This window comes from Lytechinus pictus, chromosome 15, assembly GCF_037042905.1.
Source record: "Lytechinus pictus isolate F3 Inbred chromosome 15, Lp3.0, whole genome shotgun sequence".
Taxonomy (NCBI): Eukaryota; Metazoa; Echinodermata; class Echinoidea; order Temnopleuroida; family Toxopneustidae; genus Lytechinus; species Lytechinus pictus.
In genome coordinates this window covers 24580972-24605856 of record NC_087259.1, presented here as the reverse complement: position 1 = coordinate 24605856, position 24885 = coordinate 24580972, and the positions used below count along the sequence as shown (strand labels likewise).

The 24885-nt window shown below is 36.0% G+C and overlaps 1 protein-coding gene across 1 annotated transcript; it reads right to left on the bottom strand.

Annotated features, from left to right (window-relative positions):
• Positions 1–884: 884 nt before the first annotated feature.
• LOC129277488 (cholesterol 7-desaturase nvd) lies at positions 885–24638 on the bottom strand. The gene is made up of 7 exons (XM_064110689.1): positions 23537–24638; positions 13637–13828; positions 12242–12426; positions 8772–8866; positions 8224–8371; positions 7500–7673; positions 885–7133 (listed from the first exon to the last, which is right to left on the bottom strand). Exons 1-7 carry the CDS (start codon positions 23991–23993, stop codon positions 6972–6974), a joined length of 1413 nt encoding a protein of 470 aa, XP_063966759.1. The 5' UTR covers positions 23994–24638; the 3' UTR covers positions 885–6971.
• Between the last annotated feature and the right edge of the window lie 247 nt (positions 24639–24885).

Here is a 24885-nt window from a genome sequence, read left to right as displayed (position 1 = left end):
AATTTATTCAACTGCAAACGACAGAATGAAAAATAGAATTCCATAGAAAGTGAATAACAAATCAAACATGATTTTTATCATAAAATACAGATTATGATCATTTCTCTCCATCCATTGAATAACAAATCAAACATGGTTTTTATCATACAATAAAAATTATGATCATTTCTCTCCATCCAGGACCTTAAAAACATTTTCTGAATAAATAGCTTTTAACATCACTTTGACTCAAAAATGTTAACTGGTACATTAATTTTTCCCCATTATATCTCAATAATGTTGTATGAGAAAGACAAGAAATGGTACAGGAGCATTGTTGGATAATTATACCAAAATGAAATAGACCAAAAGAGAAAATGTCTGACATTTCATCACATGAAATAAAAAAAAAAAAAAATGATTGCACTACACAAATTAAATGGAATAGATTGTTCCTAGTAATAAAATATATAGCTAAACATTATCAAATCATGTAGTTTACTAACTACTGACTAAGTACAAAATTGTCTCTTTCTAACAACTCATCTGCCAGCTACTACAGCCAAACACGATTACCAATTACATTGCATTGTAAAAAATCTATGATTATACAGATAAAAATCACTCATATAATTAGAGAAAATATGTGCAAAAACTTTTCTATTATCTCAACAAGAAATTAGGAAAAATTTCAAACAACTTAACAAGGTTTTGAAATATTTACAAAAGATGAAAATCAAGTCCATAGATTGCATAATCAGTAGCAAATCTTTAAACCAATTTATGAGAAAATATAAAAAGTATCTGTTAGATAAAATGTAATGTAATTTCTAACTTATAATTCACATATTTACTTGTACTACCCCTCTTCCTTAAACCTCATTTTTTTCTTCTTTGTTTTTGTTAGATGATGATTTGTACAATTTGATGTGTACCATTTATATTACAAAGAGCAATGTTTTTTTTTTCATTTAACAGGAGTCTCTCTTGACAAGCATCTTAGCTTTTAGTGACCTCCCCACTTCGTATATTGATTGTTATAACATGTATCATAATTTGTTTTTTTATGTGGAAATAAATAAATAAGTCACTTGCAAGTTCAACAGCTCCAAAATTTATCAAAATCAAAAATATATTTGATTGAAATAGTTTCCTCATAAAATAACATTTACACTTGTAAATTAAGGGGAAATAATAAAAATACCAATGGGAGAAGTGAGTGAACCTTCATGAAAAGGATGTGCTATACGTGGCCCTGGGAAGTATTAAAATGCACTGGGGGTGCTACATATGTTGTTACACCATACACAGCATCCCCTAGAAATTAGGTTGGTATGCTAAAATATCCGGGGGGGGGGGGTACTCACGAAATAAGGCATACGGGGATGTGCCGCCAGAATGGGTCGCTTTTTTTAGAAGAAATCCCTAAACATGGGGTATGGTTTTATGCTGGAAAATCCCTAAACATGGCCCCAATTTTTAGATACTGGCCTTAAACATGGGTCCATATTCCCAATTTTGGGTAACCTTTTTTTTGCTTGTCAAATTTAAATAAATCCTTACTAAAGGGTACCTTTTTAGCCAAAATGACCCGTAAATATGGGTTTGGGTTTTGAACTTTCAGCTGCACACCCCCATCCAAACCAAATCTAAGTACCCCCCAGGTAAAATGTAGAGATCTGGCCCCAATCTCCTTCATTTGGGTGTGAAAACCCTCTTTTTGGTGGTGGTGGTGGGGGGTGCTTAATAAAAAACCAGCACCCCTCTTTAAAACTCACTCCAAGGCCCCTGATGTGCCGCAGTCCATTTGATAGTTTCCGAGCAAAGTGCTTTGAAGACAAATCAATTCAATTCAGAAACTGGATTGTACTAATCTTTCGAAAGAACAAAATTTTGTATTTGATCTATACAGGTTAAATCCCATGATATTGTCTGAAATTATAAGTTTTAAAGTCAATAAAAAGGTAAATAAAATCACAAACTGAATAAATCCTTGAAAATCATAAATATTTTCTTGATGTCTCCTTCAGCAAGAAATTTACACACATTGTTCTGCAATCAACCCAGGTGAAGTAAATGGGAACCAGTAGGAAGTAATTCCTCAAAAAGCTGTGTGCACCGGAATCGGTAGACTAGCTTAGCTGGGGTAATACAGGAGTGCCTTGAGCACCAAGCAAGGCGGATATGTGCGCTATACAAATCTTATATTATTTTATTGATCTATTTTTTTTCCAATGACACAAATCACATAGTTCCCATATTTAATTGTTCACACATCCAATAAAACAAGACAGCTAGATTGATTAAAAGGGAACATGGGGGTGACAAGTGCTAAATAGACAGTGCATGAGAAAATGATTCTATAAATATTGTACCAGTCGAGTACTGAAATCATGGAGTTTGTATAACTCCATGCCAAATAATCTGAAATCTAATCTGTAAATATCGTCTGGAAGCCAGATAATTCATGGTCTGTAGATAGCTTACGTGTACTTATTCATGTATGGCACAAAATGTATAATCTATTTGATATGGCACCAAAAAAAGTCCAAAGTATTATGGGTAGAATGATAGCTGACCAGCCAAACCGCAAAGTAAATAATTATATCATGATAGGTGATACAGACCATGGTTTGAGCAAGGAGGTTCCACTTGTTCTAATTGGATTATGCCTTAATTTACCAAATGGACATGATAATACAACAAACCTTCAAACAATCATTTTAACATATATGTCTCAAACTTCCCCATATGTTTTCAAACATCTTAGAGAAGTATGATGCATTGCTTATAATCTTCTGAAAAAAGTGTGTGTTTTGCCTATGCAGAATTGATCAAATGAAAAGGAACACAAGAGCTCATTGGGACACAGTTGTTCATTTTGATTGCCTTTTATCAATTTTTTAAAGCTAAATTCACAAACGTCAATCATAAGTCAAAGCAGAAACACATAACACGATTAATACTTCAGCAGCACTGTTTGTCCCTCTTTTCACTGCAAATCACAGATTGGCATGTATATGCGACACATATTAGAACGGAAATCACGCCCGTCTAGGAATAATGATAAAGATCTCCTGGCATTTAATTGCTGCCGAATTGCCTTTCCATTGCATCATTTTCTTTTGTTTTATGTTTGTGTTTTGAAAGACATCTAGTCTTTGATTTGAATATAAAAAGATTTCTTGAATGCAACTGTGGTTTGAAACTGCGAAACTGGTATTAAACTGCATTTCTCAGATCAAAGAAGTGTTGATTGAATGCAGGCTTGGAAGCATATCAATGTTTACTTTCAATTAAAAAACGATCCATCAAATTGGCTCACATGAAACATTGCACGTAATCTATCTACAGAAACATAATTATAAGTATTCTCTTTCATTTTCATATTCCCAGATACACACCTTAGGCTTTTATCATAGTAGACTCATTTACTAAGCCTACTCAAGAGATAAGGTTATCTACCCAAATGAATGTCATTACTAAAATTGGTAACCCAGATATTGAGAGGTAAACAAACAAAGCACCACTGAGAGTCTGGTAACGCACAGGACTATTCCCAAGTCCTCTACAGAAGAAGCTTTCACACCTGTGCAATAAAAATAATATCACCTTTTGCACAAGCAAAGTACTCGTATTAATACCATTCAGAGAAAATGCCTGCAAACTACTATGTTCTTTTGAAAATGCCAGGTCCTTTTTCAGAGTTCTTTATGGTTTAGGGTTTGAAAACAAATTACAACAGTTCTTTATGTCAGGCATAGGACTGTTAGAAGTGTGTAAGGATGCACATTCTAGTCTCACATTGGCTTCTAGACTGCAAATATCCATGTCACCTTGGAATTATTTCTTGAAAATTTCTGAAAAACACTAGTGTATCCAGCATCAAAAAATGTATGGGCCCATGCACAAGCATAACAGAGTCACTATTGTTCCCAGACAATCGGGCCCATGAAATGCTTTGTAGGATCTGATGCCTGCATATGTTCTCATAATTGAAAGTGACTACTAGTTTGCAGGCATTTCCTTTGGGGGCATCGAAAGTACAGGGGCCCGTCTTACAAAGAGTTGTAATTGATCCGATCAATCGCAACTATGGAAAGCCAGCAAAGTCAACATATTCAATGCATGTTTGCTCAGAATTTTTCTGGATATGAATGTATATCGATAAATTCATTGATTTCTTGACAGTTCAGTGTGTTCTCCTTTGTTTACAAAGGACATTTTGCAAATTTCCTGTAGAAAAAATTATGACACTGACGGATTTCCATAGAGTTACGATTGATTGGATCAATCGTATCTCTTTGTAAGACGGGGCCCTGGGCTCTGTAACGCAAAGGTTTGCAATCAATCACTTAATACCAATGACCAATCAAGACCATCGTTGCATGCGCACCCTTTTTAAAATACTGACCGGGAACCAATCAGTGCGGTTCTTTCATATTTGCAATTCATCGCAAACCTTTGTGTTACAGAGCCCTGGTATTACTGGAACCCCTCCAAAACCCTGTAAAAAATTATAATTTGGAAGCATAAAAGTTTGCAGGTGTTTTTTTGGGGGATATCATTAGTAAAAACAAAAACCACGTTATTATCTGATTGGGGAAGAACTCCCACTCACAAAACACCATTTATTTTTCCTTACACGGCTAGTGTGAAGCCTTATTTTTCCATTGGCTCTCATACTGTCTAAAGGTGCATAGTTGTAGATTGATAACATCTCTTTTTACAAACCAAGGCGTTTCTTTAAAATAATGGACTTTCATATTTCGCTGCTATCAACGCCTAGAATCTTTCAATAAATAACTAGTAAGAGAGATCCGAGATATAACCAAATGGTACGGAGAGCAGGAAGCACTCCACAGTCTCCATATCTGTCGCTAATCAAAGAAGTTATAATTCATTACTCCAATGATAAGATAGTAATATAAATTTTAGAAGTTTACAAATCATTGATTAGACTTGAGACAAATGATCAGTGTCTAGTTTTCATAAGTTGGAAAGACGCAATCTACTCTGCGTTCTGCACGTAGCCATGATTGACCCATTTATTTCAAGCTAAATTGCATAGCCATCAAATATTAACTGAAATTGAGCACACCAACAATTGAAATCACATCTAATGCAGAAACTGCAAGAAAAAAAAAGATATAATGAGACTAAAACTGAACTATTAATCATACTTGTTTCGCAACAAGAAATGCAGATGTCTAAATACTGTGTTTGATAGGCATTAAATTTGCTGATTTCTATGCTATTCTAATTTTTCAATCTCTTGCACTAAATTCTGAATACATTAATTAGATTTCGAATTATAACATATTTGTCTAAAGATTAAAATAAATAATTTTCATATATAAAGGCACTTCAATGATTACTATTCTTTCACACAATTTAACAAGAACGATTCACTTACCTGTTCTAAATCTAAAAATCTTTGGTAATGTACAGTTTGACTCTAGAATTACATGCATAAAAAGATAAAATTGCCACTTTGTCTAATGTAACCCAGTTGGTCCAATGCTTGTTTAGTTTCATTCCATATGATCTAATTCTATTTTGTCTCCAACCAATTGATCTTATAACGCATTCGGCCTAATTGCCACTTAACACATTTACTACCGTTGTGTAATAGAAAATCTAGGCTTTGCACAATGCACACTTCTGAATTCCACTTGGTCCAACGCCATTTGGTCCAAAAGGACAAAGGCCAACTTTCATTAAAAGTCACAAATCATAGTCTCAACAGTTTTTCTGCTAAAAAATTCATATCCTTACATAATTTCTGTGATAGGCTGTCAAGACAAAAATAGAAACAGGGCTCTGTAACAAAGATTAGCGATCAATCGCTAAATGAACCAACCAATCAATATCAATGTTACATGTGCATTTGGTTTAAAATACTGACCATGACCAATCAGTGTGGTTCTTTCATATTTGCAATCCATCGCAAACCTTTGTGTTACATAGCCCAGATACGCAGCACGTGGCCTGCAATGCTGTGACTTGAATGCCAATGCAAAAGTAGTTCTTTAACATCCAATAATACACACTCTGAAAAATTGAAACTATAAGGTCAGGTCAAAGATGCATTAATGGCACTGGCAAAAAAATAATACTTCCAAAATAGTTTGAATATCGAATCATCCCAATATTTAATACATTTGGGGTTGGTAAAGGAAACATTCATATGCAAACATATTGCACTTATGTCTGATGCAGGCTTGCATTCATTTCAATGTCATCTACTATAACATGATTACATTCATCACTACAATTTTGAAAAACTCTTGTAGTTCTATAAGCAACAATGGTGCTTGCCTTAAAAAATATTTCAATTTCATCAATACATTCAGGAATGTACAGTCATAGTTATTATTACATTGGAATGAACTTATCTAACTTTCCTTTTTCTTGATAAACATGTGATAATTCCAAGTCTCAGGGAGGCTAGAATGTAGGGCATACTGGTAAAGGACTAGTGCATAGATAAACATGCATCATCAAGGCAGAACTTGCTTTGCCTATAGCCTGGCCATAACTGCCAGTCTTCATTAGGAGTCCCTCAATGCAACATACTTGGAACTTAGTTTTACATATATCATCATTTATTTATTTATTCATGTTTTACTTATAACAAATGATAAAATAAGGTGGAGGGTAGTTCGATTCAGTTATAAAACTGCTTTACAACGAAGCCCTTCCCCTTTACAAATTAAGGAGAAAATCAGTGAACCATACGTTTTACATGACAAGGATGGCTGGAATGACACAAAAATACATCATACAAAAAAAAAAGAGTAATAAAAATGGTAGCTGCATGCAATGAAGGTCTTACATGAAGCCATTATTTGTTGTATTTTACAAAAGATAGATATAAGAAGCACAATGAGATTTTTTTTTCGACCGGAATGTCCATCAAACCTGTTTCCCAGACTCGCTTGTGAACAGGACCAAAGCTTTCTAATGCACAAAGATATTACAGGCACGGATCACCAATCAAGGGAAGGCTTCTTATCTTCAAACCGGGGACTGTTCTCTGAGAAGAACTGCGAGTACCATCTTCGGTGTTTGGCAATGAGTCGATCTTCAGAGACAAGGATGGGCTTCCTTTGGTAGGTCTTGTAGTTCCACACCATTATGTCGCGTTCAAACTGCAGAATGGAAACATTAACAAAATGGATATGACAACAAGACTTCAATTTACTTGTCGAGAGCGATTCATGTAAAATTTGCTCTAAGCCAATAGGATGCAAGGATTTTCAGTGGCTTATAACAATAGCTTTCAAACCCATGGGGGGGGGGGTATACACAAAACCAAATAAGTTGCCATGTTCAGTGTAATTAGCAAAACTGATCATTTAGGCATCCTCATCCTAATGTTACACATTTTCATGAAATTTATCAGAACGCAAAGATGTACAATTTACACAATAATTTTTACCTCTGAGAATGTCAACAGATTTTGCAATTTGCATGTCTCAAAGTACACCAACTGTCTGTAGACCAAGTGAACATACCTGGACATATTCTGCATAAAGGAAGGATTTTGCCAACCAACGTGGTATGAATCTTGAGGCAAATACATGCTGAGTTACAAGTTGAGTAAGAGGCTCAATCGGTGTCACCCCTATCACGATAGTAGCCCTGCCAATAGGCAGAAAGAAATGGAGGAGTACATGGGCTGGTCCATTCTGAATAAAAGGGTTGCAAAATAAAGAGAGAGTGATAAAGACAAGCTCATGAAGTTGTACAGAAATACAAGACTTATGCACCATACCTGAGCTAATAATAACTTTAAACTGTCGATTAATCAATTTCTCAAAAAATATGGATTTCATCTCACCTAAAATATGGTTGTTTCATCAACTAAAATTTCAAGATCTTTTATTCTATTTTTGTATATTTTTTTCATTCTACATTTTCAAAATTAATAAATAATCTTTTTATATCCTATTATCTTTATTCATCTATTCTTTATCAATAAATATATATTTTTTAAATCATTCATTTATTTGATAATTGATTAATTCATCCATCCATCCATCCACCCATCCATTCATTTGCCTCATCCGGCCAAATTCCTCCTGTCTATTCCTCACACACCCTCCACAGAACAATCTTGATCTATGAATCTCCTGGTATTCTTATTTAGGTATTATTTTGTTTCTTTGTATTTTGTAGAGCAATGTGAAATAAATGAATTGCATTGAATTCAACTGTATCTTTTTCACTCAAACTCACCTGTCTGGCTCTGCTCTCTGTCTTGGTGACCTTTATGGGCATCCCAAACAAGCTAAAAGCGTGGTAGACCGTCATCACACCAATGTGCTTCTGGTCCGGGTCCTGTTCCCATGTTCCTCCCCAGGAATGAGAAGCCCAGCTCCACAACCTAAGGAACAGACAAGAATGTGTCAGGAAATGGACATACTAAGCCTCACCAATCAGGTACTGTACTCAGTACTCATGCTCATCCCCTTAAATCTCCTATTTCTGCATGTATCATTGCCTATCTCCATAAACATTATCACACCGGGTCACAGAAATCCCATGCATACATGTATATAAGGTTTGATTTGTTTTTAAAGTATTTTCATAATATCATCCTCATGCAATTTTTGTGTCATATATTATTCTGAGTTATAATTTTACAAATACATATCATACATGTATATTACACATTGTATTTTGTGTATAACATACCAACTGCCAGAATATGCCACTGTTCATATTTTTTTACTTTCTTAGAGTTTCTTTATTCATGACAAAACTAATGAGACGGTTGAACTTACTTGCTTCCCATGTATCTGAGGTCGTTCCCACTGCCCATAAATGCTCCATGGATAAATGACAAATGTTGACAATCAGCTCCATTCTCTGATATTTCCTATTAAAAAAAGACATACGGAAGATATAAAATAATATCAATATATATAAAAACTTATGTCGCACGGGTGACTCATCCAGGGGAGAATCCCCCCCCCCCCTGGTGGGTGGTTGTGACAAGAAGGTCTGTGCCTAGAAGTATGTATTGTAATTCCACAATTTCTTATTTTCCCCCTCATTGACATAATATGGACAGAAAGTTAACTTTAATAATTATGAAAAAGAGGAAAAAATCTATTGCTAAATAGCTCCAAAAATGCCCTCACACGAACATCTTCACAGAAATAGCTGGAATCTTCAAGCCCAAAGATTAATGCATAAATATGATTTACAAGAATATAAGGAATAATAAACAAACAATATTTCCTGGACAAATTTAAATGAAATTGAATAATTACTATTTTGTGTCTTAATATAACCCACTTTAGAGCCCAGCATAAGAAAAATGAGATAAAAAACACCATATATTTATCTATGAATCTCTTAATATTTCGCTTTCTGTGAGAGTCCTTGTACAGAGTGAATGAGAGATATGTAAACCTGATTAAAGAAGCAAGAGTATCCAATTTTGATACGATTGCAAATTTATCAGAATTCTGTGCTACTGTTTTCATTATCTATATTGAACTTTAAACTGCTTCAAATATCTTTGATAATTAATGTGTAGTTTGTCCTAGGCTAGTGATTGACAGTTTACATGTACCAAGAAAAACAACTTCACTTTCAATCACATTATTTCAAAACTGAAAGTTACTTGGCATTTTGTTGATTTCCTCTAAAATTCTCAAATTGAGTGGAAAATCTGAGTCATTGATATGCATGTTTCACAACATTCTGTTTCCAATGCATATATAGAGGACAGCTCAAGGTCACACAAGTCAAAAGAGCAAATAGTTAGCATATATTTCACTAAACAAACACACTACGTAGTACAGGTACGTGCAAAATATTATTTACATATAAACCCATCACTTACAGACCAGTTTTATTATCTCTTAAACATCAGTTTCATATTAAATTCATGCTACCTATCGATACCTGTATCTGAAACTGACACTGTGACGTTTGTGCTCTGAACACTAAATATACATATACAGCACAATTAATTGTAACCAGTTTGCGCAAACACAGGCCTCAAGCCAAGGTACAATGAAAATTGGATTATATTGTAAATGATTGACTTGTGTCCTTTTAGGATTACCCCTTGGACATTGTAAAAAATAACAGATTCAAATAATAGTAAAATTTTCTTTTAAAACATGAATATCTCTGTAGCAGGACCATAATAAGCACAATGAAGTGAAGTATATATTTCTATAGATACAAGCCTATGTACAGGCAATACTCTTACTGATTATACTTCCTCTTCATACCTTGGTCACATTTGCTCTACGGCGGCCGTACAGCGAGTCGAAAACAGCCGTTTTATCCATTTTTATTCAAACCACCGATATTCAGCTAGTACAAAAAATATTAAAACGGTTGTTTTCGACTCACCGTACGGCCGCCGTAGAACAATTATGTGACCGAGGTATAAGGTTACCCCCTGGACATAGTAATTAATAAGAGATAGGCCTACAATGGCCAGTATTCCGAAGTCGGGTTTAACTTAAACTCCGGTTTAAAGTTGTGGTTTAAGTTTGAATAGCCAATTGTTACACAAATCATTAAACAGTAGAGATATAATATTTTGGCTCTCAAATCATTCATAATTGTGTAGGAAGTATAAATAGATGATTGTCTCCACCATCGATAAATCAGGAAAGAGCACAGTAAACATAAGAAACATACAAATCAATAAAAATTTTGACACTTTCGGCTTCCCATAATTTTAGCACAGAGTTAGACCATGGCCTAAGTTAAACCTGACTTCAGAGTACGGGCCATAGAATTGTAAACTTCACAATAAATAACTAATGCACTTGATCAATTGTCAATCCAATTGTTTCAGTTCTCGGTAGAAAAAAATTTGAATAAACCCAATTTCATATAATAAAATACAAAAGAACAAGTGGGGATATGCATAAAGACATGCCTAGCACTGTTTCACCGGAATAATGCAAATCTTTAAAATTCAATAACTTTGTTTAATACTTGTTATCTGATTTTCATCAAATTTTCAGTATTTTGCTCTGTGAATTTTACTCTATTTATTGAGATATAAATATCTCCAGCCTGGACCATCCCTTTAATAAAAGAAAAATGGAGCCCATGGAGGTACATGTTCCAGCACTCTCTATTCAACACTTTAGTCCTTCCTCTCTTCTTTCTTGAAATGCTAATAAAATGTGCTATATGACTGTAACTTTTATCTTAAATTATTCATTATTCTACGTGTACTCTTCCCATTGTTATTATTATTTTTTTAATCAAAGGAGGCAGCTGCCTCCCAGCCCCCCCCCCCCCCATGGTGCCAGAACTGAGAATACAGAGGATTAAACTTAAAACGTTTTGAGAATGACACTCAGATAATGCCAAACATTTTTTCCTATTCTTGTCTAGTCATTGTATCATTTTACAGTGTATGGACTAGCTGTACTTTGGACCTCTATGCATTGATCAGCTGAACAGTAAATTTAACGATTATGCTACTTTCAGATATGACAATGATAATGTGAATCAGGCTCAGATCAGTCAAAATGAAGACCTGGGTCCTGTAACACAAAGGTTAGCGATTAATCGTATGCTTGATTTTCACGATTGATTGTACATAGTAGTCAATGCAATCAATCGTAGAAAAATGCTCTACGATCATTGCTAAGCTTTGTGTTCCAGGCCCCAGGTCTACTATTTCACCACAGTCTAGCTGCTTGAAGGAAATGTTTACCCATTGATCAAGTTATATTGTTTGCAAGCAAAAAAATTTAAGAATCAATGCATCTAGGTCATAGAGAACCTAGCTCAAAGTCACAGTTAGAAGAGCAATAATGGCATATTTCATCAACACACTACGTAGAACGGACAAATATTATTTATCTACAGGCACCATGCACAGACCAGTCTCATTTTATCAGTTAATCATAATTATAAGTTTCAAGTCATATTACCAATGGATACATCTAACTGAAACTGACACTGTGACTTTTGGCTTCGTACACAAAAGATACAATGAAATTAAGAGCGTCGACGTGGCCGAGCATCAGCAGCAAGACCAATTTTTTTCATATATTTTTTTTCTCATAAATAGATATTGTTAACCACAACCTAGTCAAATGTTCTAGGGTATATTTCAGTTAACATTTAATCTAGGCTAAGCTTGTAGTCTTCAATTTTGATAGAAATTCATCTTGATTAAAGAAATCACAAAATGAAGAAATCGGCCTCATGGACCCTGCCCGGCCTCGTAGACCCTCCCCAGATTTCCATGAATACTCACCTCCACATGGGCGGCTATGGAATGCTTTGTGGTCCCATGGTGGTACATCTTGCCCCATTCTGAATCTGAGATGTTTTCTGGGAACCACGAGGGCTCCCTTCCCTCTGCATCGTGCCACACAAAGACAAACCCGTTTTGTTCTATTACCTGCCATGACTTCACCTTAGCCTGGATAGGTATAGATTCTGGGTTTGAAAAATTAAAGGTAAAAGAAAGAAGTTGCAGAAAACAATTATTTCATGAGAAGTCTTTAAAGTCAAGGTTAAATATTACCATACATGTAAATCTCGTTCTGGAACAGTGAAATAAACTTATCTTTGTGAAATCATGAAATCCTAGCTGAAAACTGAAAAACCTGATGATCACTAACACAAAAAAGGATATGTGGGACAACGTACTAATAATATTTGGAAAAATACCGGACATTAGAATTCTGGCATGCTTATTTTGCTCATTTCTCAGCGAATACCAATTTTTCCCAGAGCCATTTAGCACTTATTTTAAATTTATACATACAGACACTTGAGTGGTCATTTTATTGAATTCTGTTCGAACTCATTTTATGAGATAGTTACCGCAACTGTTATTATTATCTCTCATACAGAATACAATGTTTTGCACAATTTTGCTTTAATAGTACTTTTATGATAATAATATTTCTATAGTACCTTTTATAAGACACAAATTACAAATGTTTCTATATACACAAAAATATATGTGTATAAATGAAAAACAAATTAATAATGAAAACACCAATAAAAAATTTGAATAAGTTTATGCTCGAATTCATGCAATCAAAAGTACCACTGATTGTAAATATTGATTACAAATATATATGTGTATAAATGAAAAACAAAGAAATAATGAAAACACCAATGAAAACTTGGAATATTATGCTAAAATTCATGCAATAAAAAGTACTACTGATTGTAAATATTGATTATATTATAGTTATTATTGTAAATATGATTGTAATTACAAGTCTACGCTGAAATTCAATTAAAAAACAAAAACTGGTTGTAGATATCAATATCAATTGTGAATTGATTGTATTTGCAACTTTATGAATCTTTAAAAAAAAATTAATCAAAGTTGCATCTTACAAGTGATAGTAAATATTGAGTAAATATCTGAATGTTATCATTTAAAAAAATGATTGTAATTACAATTCTCTGCTAGAAATTATAAAGCAAAATTACTACTGATATCATGGTAATGCAACATTTACTCAGGACTGCAACAAGTGCTCCTCAACTAATTCCTCTGAAGATTAGGCTTGTCATTGAGTTAGAGTTAGGTTTATAATAGGGTTTCTGTTAGAATGGTGTTTAGCTTTTATATGAGCAATCGTCACAATCCTGAGCTAATTGCATGGAACAACGACATGGTACTTACTCCCTTCTTCCTGGTATGGAATGTCAACGCATTTTCCCTCCTTTCCCTCGAAGGCCCATCCATGGAAGGGGCAGGACAAGCAGTTACCCTTGACCATCCCTCCGATAGCCATGTTAGCCCCAAGATGAGGGCAGTAGGCATCGATAGCATAGGCTTCTCCATCCTCTCCTCTATAAACTGCAAAATCATTTCCTGCCAATGATAAATACGGATATCAATGATAAAACTATCATTTTTTCTCTTTTTCTTCTTTTGATTGTCCTCTTCTTTGACCTTCTTCTTCTTAAGAAGTACAGGCCACCATCTGGTGTATTCTTGTACTTTTGTGCTGGTGACTGTATAGTCACTGTGTGAAAAAAAACTGTGTGAAAAAAAATTACATCAAGATTTTACAGGGCTGGATCTTGTGTACCTCTCTTTTAAAAGTTGGCAGAGACGTAGATGGGACAACTCCCTGTGGTGGACAGTCAACCTCTGATTTCCTCATAAAAAAAATTACACAACTAAAAAATTTCATGGAGCGAGATGTACCAAAACTGCAATTATCATGTACATTTCATGAGTACTTCTTTTAAAAAAATAAAGGGTTTGATTTGATTTGTAATCTAGGTTTATTGTCATAATAGGCCATTACCATGGCAACATGTTTCCGGTAGGTTCATTCAGAAAGACTGCCTTGCTCATCTCCTTCTAAACAAATGTGTATTGATGATCATTGCTTGAAAATTTATGAAGTTCACAGAGTTTGACCTGTAAGGATATCATTCATTCATTTTGTGACTTGATGCTACCCATTCATATCATGTCTGAAGTTAGACTAAGTTTTTGAATAACATAATTTGTTTGCCATTGCCATAGATGGTGGACTTCACATTGTAAGTAGTTCACTATAGAATGCAAACAAGCACTGGCAGCTAAATTACAATACTAACTGTTGCCTTCATAAAAATCTGAAGTTAGACTAAGTTTTTGAATAACAGAATTTGTTTGCCATTGCCATAGATGGTGGACTCCACATTAAGTAGTTCACTATAGAATGCAAACAAGCACTGGCAGCTAAATTACAATACTAACTGTTGCCTTCATAAAAATCTGGAGGGGGCAAGCCAAGGGGGGGGGGCAAGTGCATCTATTTACTCACAGCCAGGACTTTTATTTACAGTATACTCCCTCCCTCATCCCTTCATTGTATGCAATTATTCAACTAATCCTTTCATATTGATGCATTATAAACTACATGTACCTGTAATCTCTGGGTGAGGTATATGGACTAAATGGCTATCCGACCAACTGGTTATTAGATGTAATGGTGAGTGGACGAATTCATAAAAAAATCCTTGGGGGGGCGGGCAAGTGCATCTATTTACTCACAGCCACAACTTTTATTTATACTCCCTCATCCATGGAACATCATCAGAAGAGCTTTCTTCATTGTATGCCATTATTCAACTCATCCTTTCATTTTCTGCATTATAAACTACGTGTAACTCAAGATTGTATAATTTTCTAAAGAAAATGCGCAAACCCTGTACTTTCTCCTCTGATCCCCCACCCTTTCAACCTTCATTAAAAAAAAATTATATCAAATTTTATCCTTCATCCCCGATCCCCCACTCCTATTTGACCTCTATGATCCTGGATTCTTTAAGCATATTTTACTTTAAAGAGGTACGTTCAGAATGGTCAGAATACTACATCACTCACAAATTATTCACTAAATTTACAGGCACATACATTTATGTCAAGTCGCGATTCCCTGCTTGAAATGTAATGCATCACTGGTCTTTGAACTTGACATCTCTGTCAACGACTAAGTCAAGAAAATTCCATGTAAAGGGGGGGGGGGGCAAGAAAAGGCAAACATGTAGTCATCATTTCTCTATGTAGACAATGGGTGGTATTCTGCTGGGGAGCATTTCATCAACATTTTCGCCCGACAAGTTGTCAGAGCTCTCGGACAACTTTCCTTGATTATGATTGGCTAAAAGGCACTGTTACCACACACGGCGAGTCAAAAACAGCCGTTTTAACATTTTATTTGTACCAGCTACATTGTACATATAGGTGGTTTTAGTAAAAATGAATAAAACGGCTGTTTTCGACTCGCCGTAGAGCAAATGTGACCAAGGTATAACTGTCAGATAAAATGTCTGACATGGTCCTTTCATGAAACGCCGGTAACATGGTTTAGATTTAACCCTTTAAACTACACTTTTCTACCACAGTTTTATGGAATGCTGCATGGATTCATAATACTTCTTCCACATTCGTTGACAAAGATAATGTACCAATTCATTCCAAATATCTTTGTAATTCCCTATTTTGTCACTTCTCAATTAAATTTTTGACAACTTTTTGTAATTTTGTAGCAGAATTGAAATAAACTTTATTTAGTGAATAAGTTGACAGGGTTATATCGCTCAAACTTCAAAACAATAATGCCTGTACCGATTCCAGGGGTGGTATTCTGAAAATTGTCTTAACTTTTCTTGTAACTCAATAAGAAAACAACTCGCTAAAATTCTCTTAAATCGGTATTCTGAAAATTGTCTTATCTCTGTAAGGACGTCCCCTATTTCATCTCTGACACGCCCAATATTTCATCATCAACCAATCATTAAGCTTGTTATATGCTTAGGTCAACCAATAGAAGCGCATTGTTGATATGAGGCGTAATTTCCTTGCGCCTCGACGCTTTAATATGCCTGTGCGGTTCTGTGCTAAAAATACATGTGGCTCTTTTCAAAAACATATTTTCTCTGAAAAGATTCATCGTCTCGAACACCAATTTCAAATTGTTGACAAGTCTACCAATCCGTCATTATAATGCCTTTGGAATGTCTCTTTTTGTAAAACATGTTCTTGCAGGATGCAGCAAGAAATAATTATTGCAGACGGAGAAATAATTATTGCAGACGGACAAATATCGCATGAAACAATTAATTACAAGAGCCCCCTACCTCTTGTAAATTTTCTTGTATTTTGCAAGGAAATTAACAGAACGCAAAGATAAGAGAATTTTCAGAATACCTTTTATCTCGATACGTTATCTTGCGCAAAGGGATATTTGTGCGCTGTTTTTAACTTTACGCATAATTCTAGCTCTGACATCATACGCGCTCAGCAAAAGTTACAAGAAAATTTACAAGAAAAGATACAAGAATTTTCGGAATACGGATTTTATTGTAACTCTAAAGATACAAGAATATTTCTCTTAAGACAATTTTCAGAATACGGCTCCAGAGCAGTAATTGGCACTCCACAAAATTGTAATCTAAAATAATAAAGGGTTGACAAAGCCATAGCTATCTGCCTATAAGAATACCATCCAATGATTGACAATGAATAACTTCATGTAAAATTGATCATTAATGGCATAGATTCAAGCCAACAGTTCATGAGGCTTGATGGAAACAAGACCCACCCATCATTAATTCAATCGAAATAGCAAACATCGCCAGTAAATGGGTCATCAAACATAAAGATGACAGGTTAGTGGGTTACACACATCGTTAAGCTAACCATTAACTTATGCCTACGTGAGGGAGATAATATGGTGACCACATTGTAAACTCCCATGAATCATATCCACCTTAAAAGGGAATTTCATCTTGACATCTAATTCAATTTCAAATTAATAATAAAAAGCAGAAAATGGGAAAAGGATGGGGGGGGGGGGGTAATCAGTGACGGTTTGGTGAAAAGTTATCAAAGAATTACAGAAGTACAATGTATTTTTTGTTTTATTGACATCACATGCTAGAAGCTCCTCCATTTATAGTCAAATGACAAAATCATTGTAAAGCCGAAGGACTCTTTTTTCACCTGGTACTTAGAAGATTCTTCATTCACGCATGAGTAAGGACAATTGAAAAAAAATACCAAAAAGTCACTTGGCGGGCAGCAATTGAATTTCAAAAAGTAAATAATGTCTAAAAAATTCAATATCTGCTCTTTAATTTGATTCCACAATCACTGAAAACGGTAAAGAAATTATTCTTTTTCTTTGAAAAGAAATGCTTGTATTTCCATAATTACATTAAATACACATATTTCCAAATTACTGTAGTGTGAACAGGGTTTCAAGAATATCTAAAGGACAAGTCCACCCTAAAAAAGTTGATTTGAATAAAAAGAAAAATCCAATAAGCATAACACAGAAAATTTCATCAAATTCGAATGTAAAATAAGAAAGTTATGACATTTTGAAATTTCGCTTAATTTCACAAAACAGAAATATGCACATCCTAGTCGTAAATGCAAATTTACTCACTATATCTTTTGCAAATTATTATAATATATGAAATTAATTGAAATATGATATTTTCTAATTATCTACTCATTGTCAAGTGAAACAAAGATTAATTCCTCCCTGAACATGTGGAATTAGCATTGTTTAATACTAAATGGTTCAGTCAAGTTGGTCCTAATTGTCAAATCTGTAACAAAGTGAAATATTGTATAATTCAACCAATAAAAAAAAATCAAAAAATAGTGAGTGAGGGACATCGATTGTCTAATGTGCATGTCAGTGAGCTGTACATAACTGTTTTGTGAGAAATAAGCGAAACTTTAAAATGTCATTCAATTTATATCCGATTTTGATGGAATTTTCAGCATTATGCTAGTTTGATTTTTCTCTTTTTCTAAAAATCAACATTTTTCTGGGGTGGACTCGATCTTTAATGTTATTTATAGATGTGTTCTTCATTTATTCTTGATCATCCTCTCTTCTCTGTCAGTCATCAAAATTCCATCTTTTCTTCCATCACCTTCTTTACATTCCTTTCAACATACCAGATTCACTCTTCCATCCCTCTCTTTTGTTCATGCTCACATTCAGTGTGAAAACAGAAAAATCAAAGAAACAGATCAACGAAAGTTTGAGAAAAATCAGACAAATAATGAGAAAGTTATGAGCATTTGAATATTGCGATCACTAATGCTATGGAGATCCTCAAATTGGCAATGCGACAAAGATGTGTGATGTCACTTGTGAACAACTCTCCCCATTACTTTAGTATATATTTAACTTAAATTGCCTCTTTTATCACATCTATCAGTAGATAATGTGTTCTTTCTATAGGAGGGCATGTAATACAGATATTTAAGGAATACATCATGGATAAAGAGTTTGTATCACCATAAGAAAAAGCAAAAAGAGACATTTGGAGGGTATTTCAAAGTCCATCAAAGGGAAAGTTTTCACATGTGACATCACACATCCTTGTTCCAAAGGTTTCATTTCCCTTTAAGTATATTCATCTATTTCTTTTATTTGCTATCTTTGAATGTGCATTATTTATCTTTGTTTCAAGTATGTAAATATCTTATGCCAAATAAACCCCTGAGGTTAAAAGTTGTTCAGATTTCAGACCAGGCAAAAAGTGAGCTTGCCCTGAAAAAAATTAAAACAAAAATTAAGGCCTGGAAGTGATAAGGAATAGGCCCTAATAATTTGCAAAAATTACCAGAAATGTATGAAAGATTAAAGGACAGAATCTTTTTGAGGTCAATTGCCAAATGGAAAGTTGTCTCTGGCTGTACACAGTGTAAACAGTAGCATGAGCAGGCCTTGATGTGTCCTGCCATTACCTTTTCATGCAGTGCATCCACATAGTGTTTCTATTCGCTCCCCTAGCGCATGGTAATGTTGTGTTCAAGTTCATTTATTAACATTAATTGTAAAGCATCATATCAAACGATGGTTAGGACCAAAGAGAAGTCGAAAGCTTGTGAAATTTGGCCCTTAACATGAGACATGTGAGATACAGTAGGCCTACATAACAAATAATTATGTTAATGTACATACATACATGCCTTCATGTGGTCTGCATGTCCATTGAAAGGATGTACATGTACAATGTACATGTATGGGTGCAGTTGACTGACATGAGTTGTTGCAGGTCTGCGTCATGTTGTTAAATAGGGGCCTCCATAGGGTCGACAAAGAATGCATTTTGTTTGTTCTGGGGAATTGAGGATTTGAGGTAACATTTTTTTTTTATAACCTTGAGAGTTCATATGTATGCAGCTATCCATGTAGACTATGTCACAACTAAGGCCGTGTTCATGCTTCCACTTTTCAGGCCAGAATCAGCGTTTCCAAACGTGATTAGTCCAAAACACGGTTGCGTCCATGCTTACTTTCATTTAAACGCCGTTTCAAAACGCCGATCGTAAACTCACAAAAAGGTGCATTTGTAAACATCGTTTGACCGAAATCAGGCTTTCTGGGAAGTATAAACAGAACCACGATCGTAAACGTGTTAAAATGACGTCATTTGGTACATGCTTCCGGTGAGATGAAAATCCGCGGGCAAATACAGTCGCATTGCTCCATGGTCGCATGTTACCTCCACGGAATTACCTCTCATCTCCCTTGTTTTGCATGTGCAGTACTATTACTATTATTACTCTTCCAATTTGTCATCACGATGAACGTTGAAGGATTTACACCCAAAAAAAAACAACCCTGGAACATGAGTTATAATGAGGAGACATTGCCAGATGCCCCAGTACAGCATAAACAAATAGATATTTTATTATTTTGTGTACTTTATATTCTTTATTTTTTTCTTACTATTATCCTCACCATGGTGGAAATTATATGGCTATATCAAGAAGCTCCATGCAATGACTAAAATATCGGAAATTGTTCGATGTTTATTAACAGTCGACGTACCTTCCCCATAACAACACTCGGAAAAAAAACTTTCGAAAAAGGGCGCGCCCAATTTGACCTCGCTTTCCTGCTCAACGAAAATTACGATGCAAAGCCAGCTGGAGATCGTGATTTCGCCTCTGAAAAGTTAAGCATAAACAGCACTCCCAGAACCATGTTTACGATCGGCGTTTTGGATCGACGTTTTGAAAACGCTGATTCTGTCCTCGCAATGGAAGCATAAACACACCCTAACAACACAGAGCTCTTGACAGCTTTGGGGGGTGTTTAGACTACACAGATGTACACATATTATGTACAACCAAGGAGGTTTCAAATGAGATGGAGTAACAGCAAATAAAATCTGTTTGAACAAGGTTAAAAACCACCCGCAGAAAGTATGTCAGGCATGCACTTTGCTGAACATCTCTTGCAATTGTGTAGACAAATGATTCCCGCATGACTCCGCATCTATAGGTCATATATAAAGGGAAATATGCTATTGTGATGATAATTACTTTTTCGCTGCATCTTGGTCTGGTTATATGTGTAGTACATAATTCAGAGGCATGCAAAAATAAACTCTGCAATATGTCCTGAAATATGACTCAAATTTACTCGACTGGGCGTGTACGGGCACTCATCTGGCATATACAATAATGAATAACAATATTCCACAGACCACATTTGAAATTTTCATTCGCCACAAATGATCGGAAAAGTGTTAAAATCTGGTTTCAGTAAAGGTCAAATTCTTACTTTTTTCACTAATTAAAGGTTGATATAATCTGGGCAAATATCTCGGCGTAATAGTGCTTGGTTATTGATGTTTTCTAATCCGATCAAATTTCAGTTTGTTTATTAATATGAAAGATGGAAAATTGATACAAATGGATATTCGTAAAGTTTCACTCCTCTGATTTTTTCACTGAAACTGGCGGCTTCGAAGGCGGACATCAAAAAGGTCCTGACTGCCGTCCTTTCTTTTGCGCTTCTTTAGAAATGAATTGGAACTCCAGTCATAAAATCTTCTTGGTACAACACATACAGTAAACAAATATATCGGGCTTTGAGAAAGTATAGTGGAATTATTTATCCGAGGTTGGTCTGGCAATTACTATTTTTTCCCGAGGGGCGAAGCCCCGAGGGAAATATAGTAGTTTTGCCAGTCCAACCGAGGATTAATAATTCCCACTATGCTTTCGAATGAAACGCCTGATATATTTGCTTTATATCCTACTTTTAATAATTTATAACCAAAATCTATGCGCTGAGCATGCAAAGTCCTGTTGAATTACCTACTTTTCTCCGAGCCACCGCGCTCAGCGGAACGCAGATTAGTGTCTGCGCTGACGCATCGCGCTGGACTTGCGCGCCCGGGAGAGAGAGAGCGCGCAAGCCGGTGCGCCGAGATATCCAGTTTTGTGAAATAATGACGTCAGAATATTGGTATATCCAAAAATATATCGAGGTCTGACGTCACGCAACATCATAGTTGAAATATATTCGGTCACATGATGCTACTTGAACCAATCACTATACAGGATTTACTCTATGTAGGATATAATGCAATTTAGTACATGATCTTATTGTTCATAACTTCAAGTTCCAACTACATACTTTAATAGTTTGAAAATTGACTAAATAATAATAATATAGGATATTTATATTGCGCACATATCCACCTTGTTAGGTGCTCAAGGCGCTCCTATATTACCCGGCTAAGCTAGGCGTTCATAGCGCACACACCTTTTTAAGGAATTACTTCCTACCGGTACTCATTTACCTCACCTGGGTTGAGTGCAGCACACTGTGGATCAGTTTCTTGCAGAAGGAAATTACGCCATGGCTGGGATTCGAACCCACGACCCTCTGTTTCAAAAGACAATTCACTAATTTTCACAATCTTGAAGACAATTTAAATGTATTGTAGCGTATGAAAATGGTTAGATCCTACATAGATATTTACTAGGGAGGCGCGATAGCTCAGTCGGTAGAGCAGGGGTTTCGGATTCCGGTGACCCGGGTTCGATTCCCAAGTGGTGCGCTAGTGCCCTTTGGTAAAGCATTTGTTCTCACTACCAGGTCCCTCGGAGAGAACCTTAAGCCGTTGGTCCCCTGGTTGCTTGCTCACAGGCATTCGTGCTTTCTTGGCAGTCAGGTAAAAAACCTTGGTATATTATATTTGGTTAGTTCCATACCAACACAGAATGTCAATAAGAGTTACATAATACAATCACAAGTTTTTGTTTTTAGCAAACATTTTTAATGTAAATACCGGCAGGTCATAACCCCCGAATGCAAGCCATGACTATGAGGCGAGTCCATTACATAACAAAAATGCAAATACCGGTATATAAACCACCACAGTGCATGGCATTTTTTTCAGCACGAAGTTCAACTTCTGGATTCTATAATTCCCACATTGGGCTTCGTAGTAGGAATGTCTAGAAACCAGCTAGGTTTGCAGATACAATTTCTCATTGCTTCATTATCATAGTCTATTCAAAATATTGTACTATTTGAACTGGACTTTCATATTTAAAAACAAATCTTCATTTAGCAAAAATCATGAACATATCAGTGGAGAAACCATGGATGCAAGGGGCACACATCCCCTTATATTTTGAGAATAAAGAATAGCCCATGGAAAATCCATTATTATTTTAGCAGCTAAAGGCCTAAATCTAAGAAAGTTGTCATCTGTGCCCCTTTCATTAAAATTAGTTCTTTCCAAAACTTACTACTTGTGGGGGTACTCACAAAATAAGGCATACAGGGATGTGCTGCTGGAATGAGTCGCTTTTTTGGAAGAAATCCCTAAACATGGGGTATGGTTTTATGCTGGGAAATCCCTAAACATGGCCTCAATTTTTAGATACTGGCCACGAAATGACCTTACATTTTGGGTGATAACCTTTTTTTTTGGGGGGGGGGCTTGTCAAATTTTCCAGGGGAAAATGTGCCCCCCCTTTTGGAAAATCCTTGATCTGCCCCTGTAATCATGGTAATAAATCCCTATTAATGGGTACCTTAAAAAAAAAAAACGTAAATATGGGTATGGGTTTTGAACCTTCAGCCGCACACCCCCGTCCAAACCAAATCTAAGTACCCCCCCCCCCCCGGGCTTGTGCCCCCTCCATTTCAAAATCATGGATCAACCACTGTTCATGAATGACAACATTTATTGTGGTGCATTGTCACTTTAAAAGCAAAAAAAGTTGTGAGCTACTCACCAACAGCAGTTATATACTTGACATCTCCTTTAACCAAGTCTAAGGAAGCAATCAACGGAATCCATCCATTGGGATAGATGGGTGGGAGTTGTCCTTCTTTCCTTCTTCTCCTGATCTCATTCACCACATCTCTCTTCTTCTTTCCATCAAGGATATACCCGACATCACCCAATTCCCTGTTCAGGTTTAAAGGGGTTAGGAATAGCTGGAAGAGATAACGGAAAACATAGAAGGCAACACCAAATATGAAGAGCGTTAGAAGCGTCTGAGATGCTACAAAATTAGTGAAGTTGGTTGCTAGGATGTGAATCCAGTCACTCAATGGCATGTTCATGACTTTCAAGTTATCTTTCAACAGCGAGAGGTTTGGAGTATTGCTGGCAAGAGCGACTGCTATTCCAAGGCCAAGCATGAGGAAAAGGCCTGGCAAGAACCTCGATGCACAAAATGAAGCCATGTTTTATCAGTTCCAGAGTCCTGTAAACAAATGAGAAACAATTCACAGTGTAATTGAGCAGAGCTCAGCTCAAACTGCTTTGCTGCTGTCTACACAACAAGTGAGATCCTCTTCTCTCGGTGTTGCGTAAGTAACGTGACCGTTAGCTCATGTAATCAAACCATCATTCATTCATTCATTAATTCGCCTGAAGAACCAAGTACCCAGCGCTGCACTGCTAGCTTTCTAATCTCTATAGTCAATATCGTGGGTGCCGGTATCTAAGCACCGTACAAAAATCAATAAGCGAGATACCAACCATTCGAACTGCCGCGCGCGCGCGAGATCGAGGAACTGATGCAGCATTTGGGCAATTCTTCGCTCGAGCGCTCCGGATCGACGGGTATTGCTGACCCCACAAACTATCTCATCTCAGGACAGTCTGTGCCCGGACTCCGGAGTCTGATTCAATTTAGAGAAAGAGCCTTCCAAGAAAGTTTTAGTTACTTCAAGCTCATCAATATAGCAAGATCGATACTGGGCCCGGGGCTTACCTCTATCTTTATGCGATTGCAGTGAAGGCCTGTTTAAACGTTATATCATTTCTTCCCTGAGATGACGAGAGACAATAATCCGGCGATGATCCAATTACGGTGATTTGATCTGGAAGAGGGGGTGATGGGGTATACTCATAGGCGGCGAAAGCGGGTGGGGGGGACGGGGGGGGGGGGGGACCTGTCCCCCCCTAAATTTGAGGTTGGGGGACGATCCCCCCTAAAATTTTGGTTGATAACCTTTTTTTTTTTTTGCTTGTATTGGTCCCCCCCCGAATTTTTTTGGCTTCCGCCGCCAATGGGTATACTACTTGTGGTACTGGACTAGTGCCACGTGCAGGTGGTAGGCAATGGTGGGG

Excerpts from the sequence above, each read along its gene's own strand:
- LOC129277488 (XM_064110689.1), bottom strand. The coding sequence starts at position 23,993 with ATGGCTTCATTTTGTGCATCGAGGTTCTTGCCAGGCCTTTTCCTCATG. Across the intron at positions 12,427-13,636 it reads TCCATACCAGGAAGAAGGGA|AATCTATACCTATCCAGGCT; the intron begins GTAAGTACCATG and ends TTTCAAACCCAG. Across the intron at positions 8,867-12,241 it reads CCATAGCCGCCCATGTGGAG|GAAATATCAGAGAATGGAGC; the intron begins GTGAGTATTCAT and ends TTTTTTTAATAG.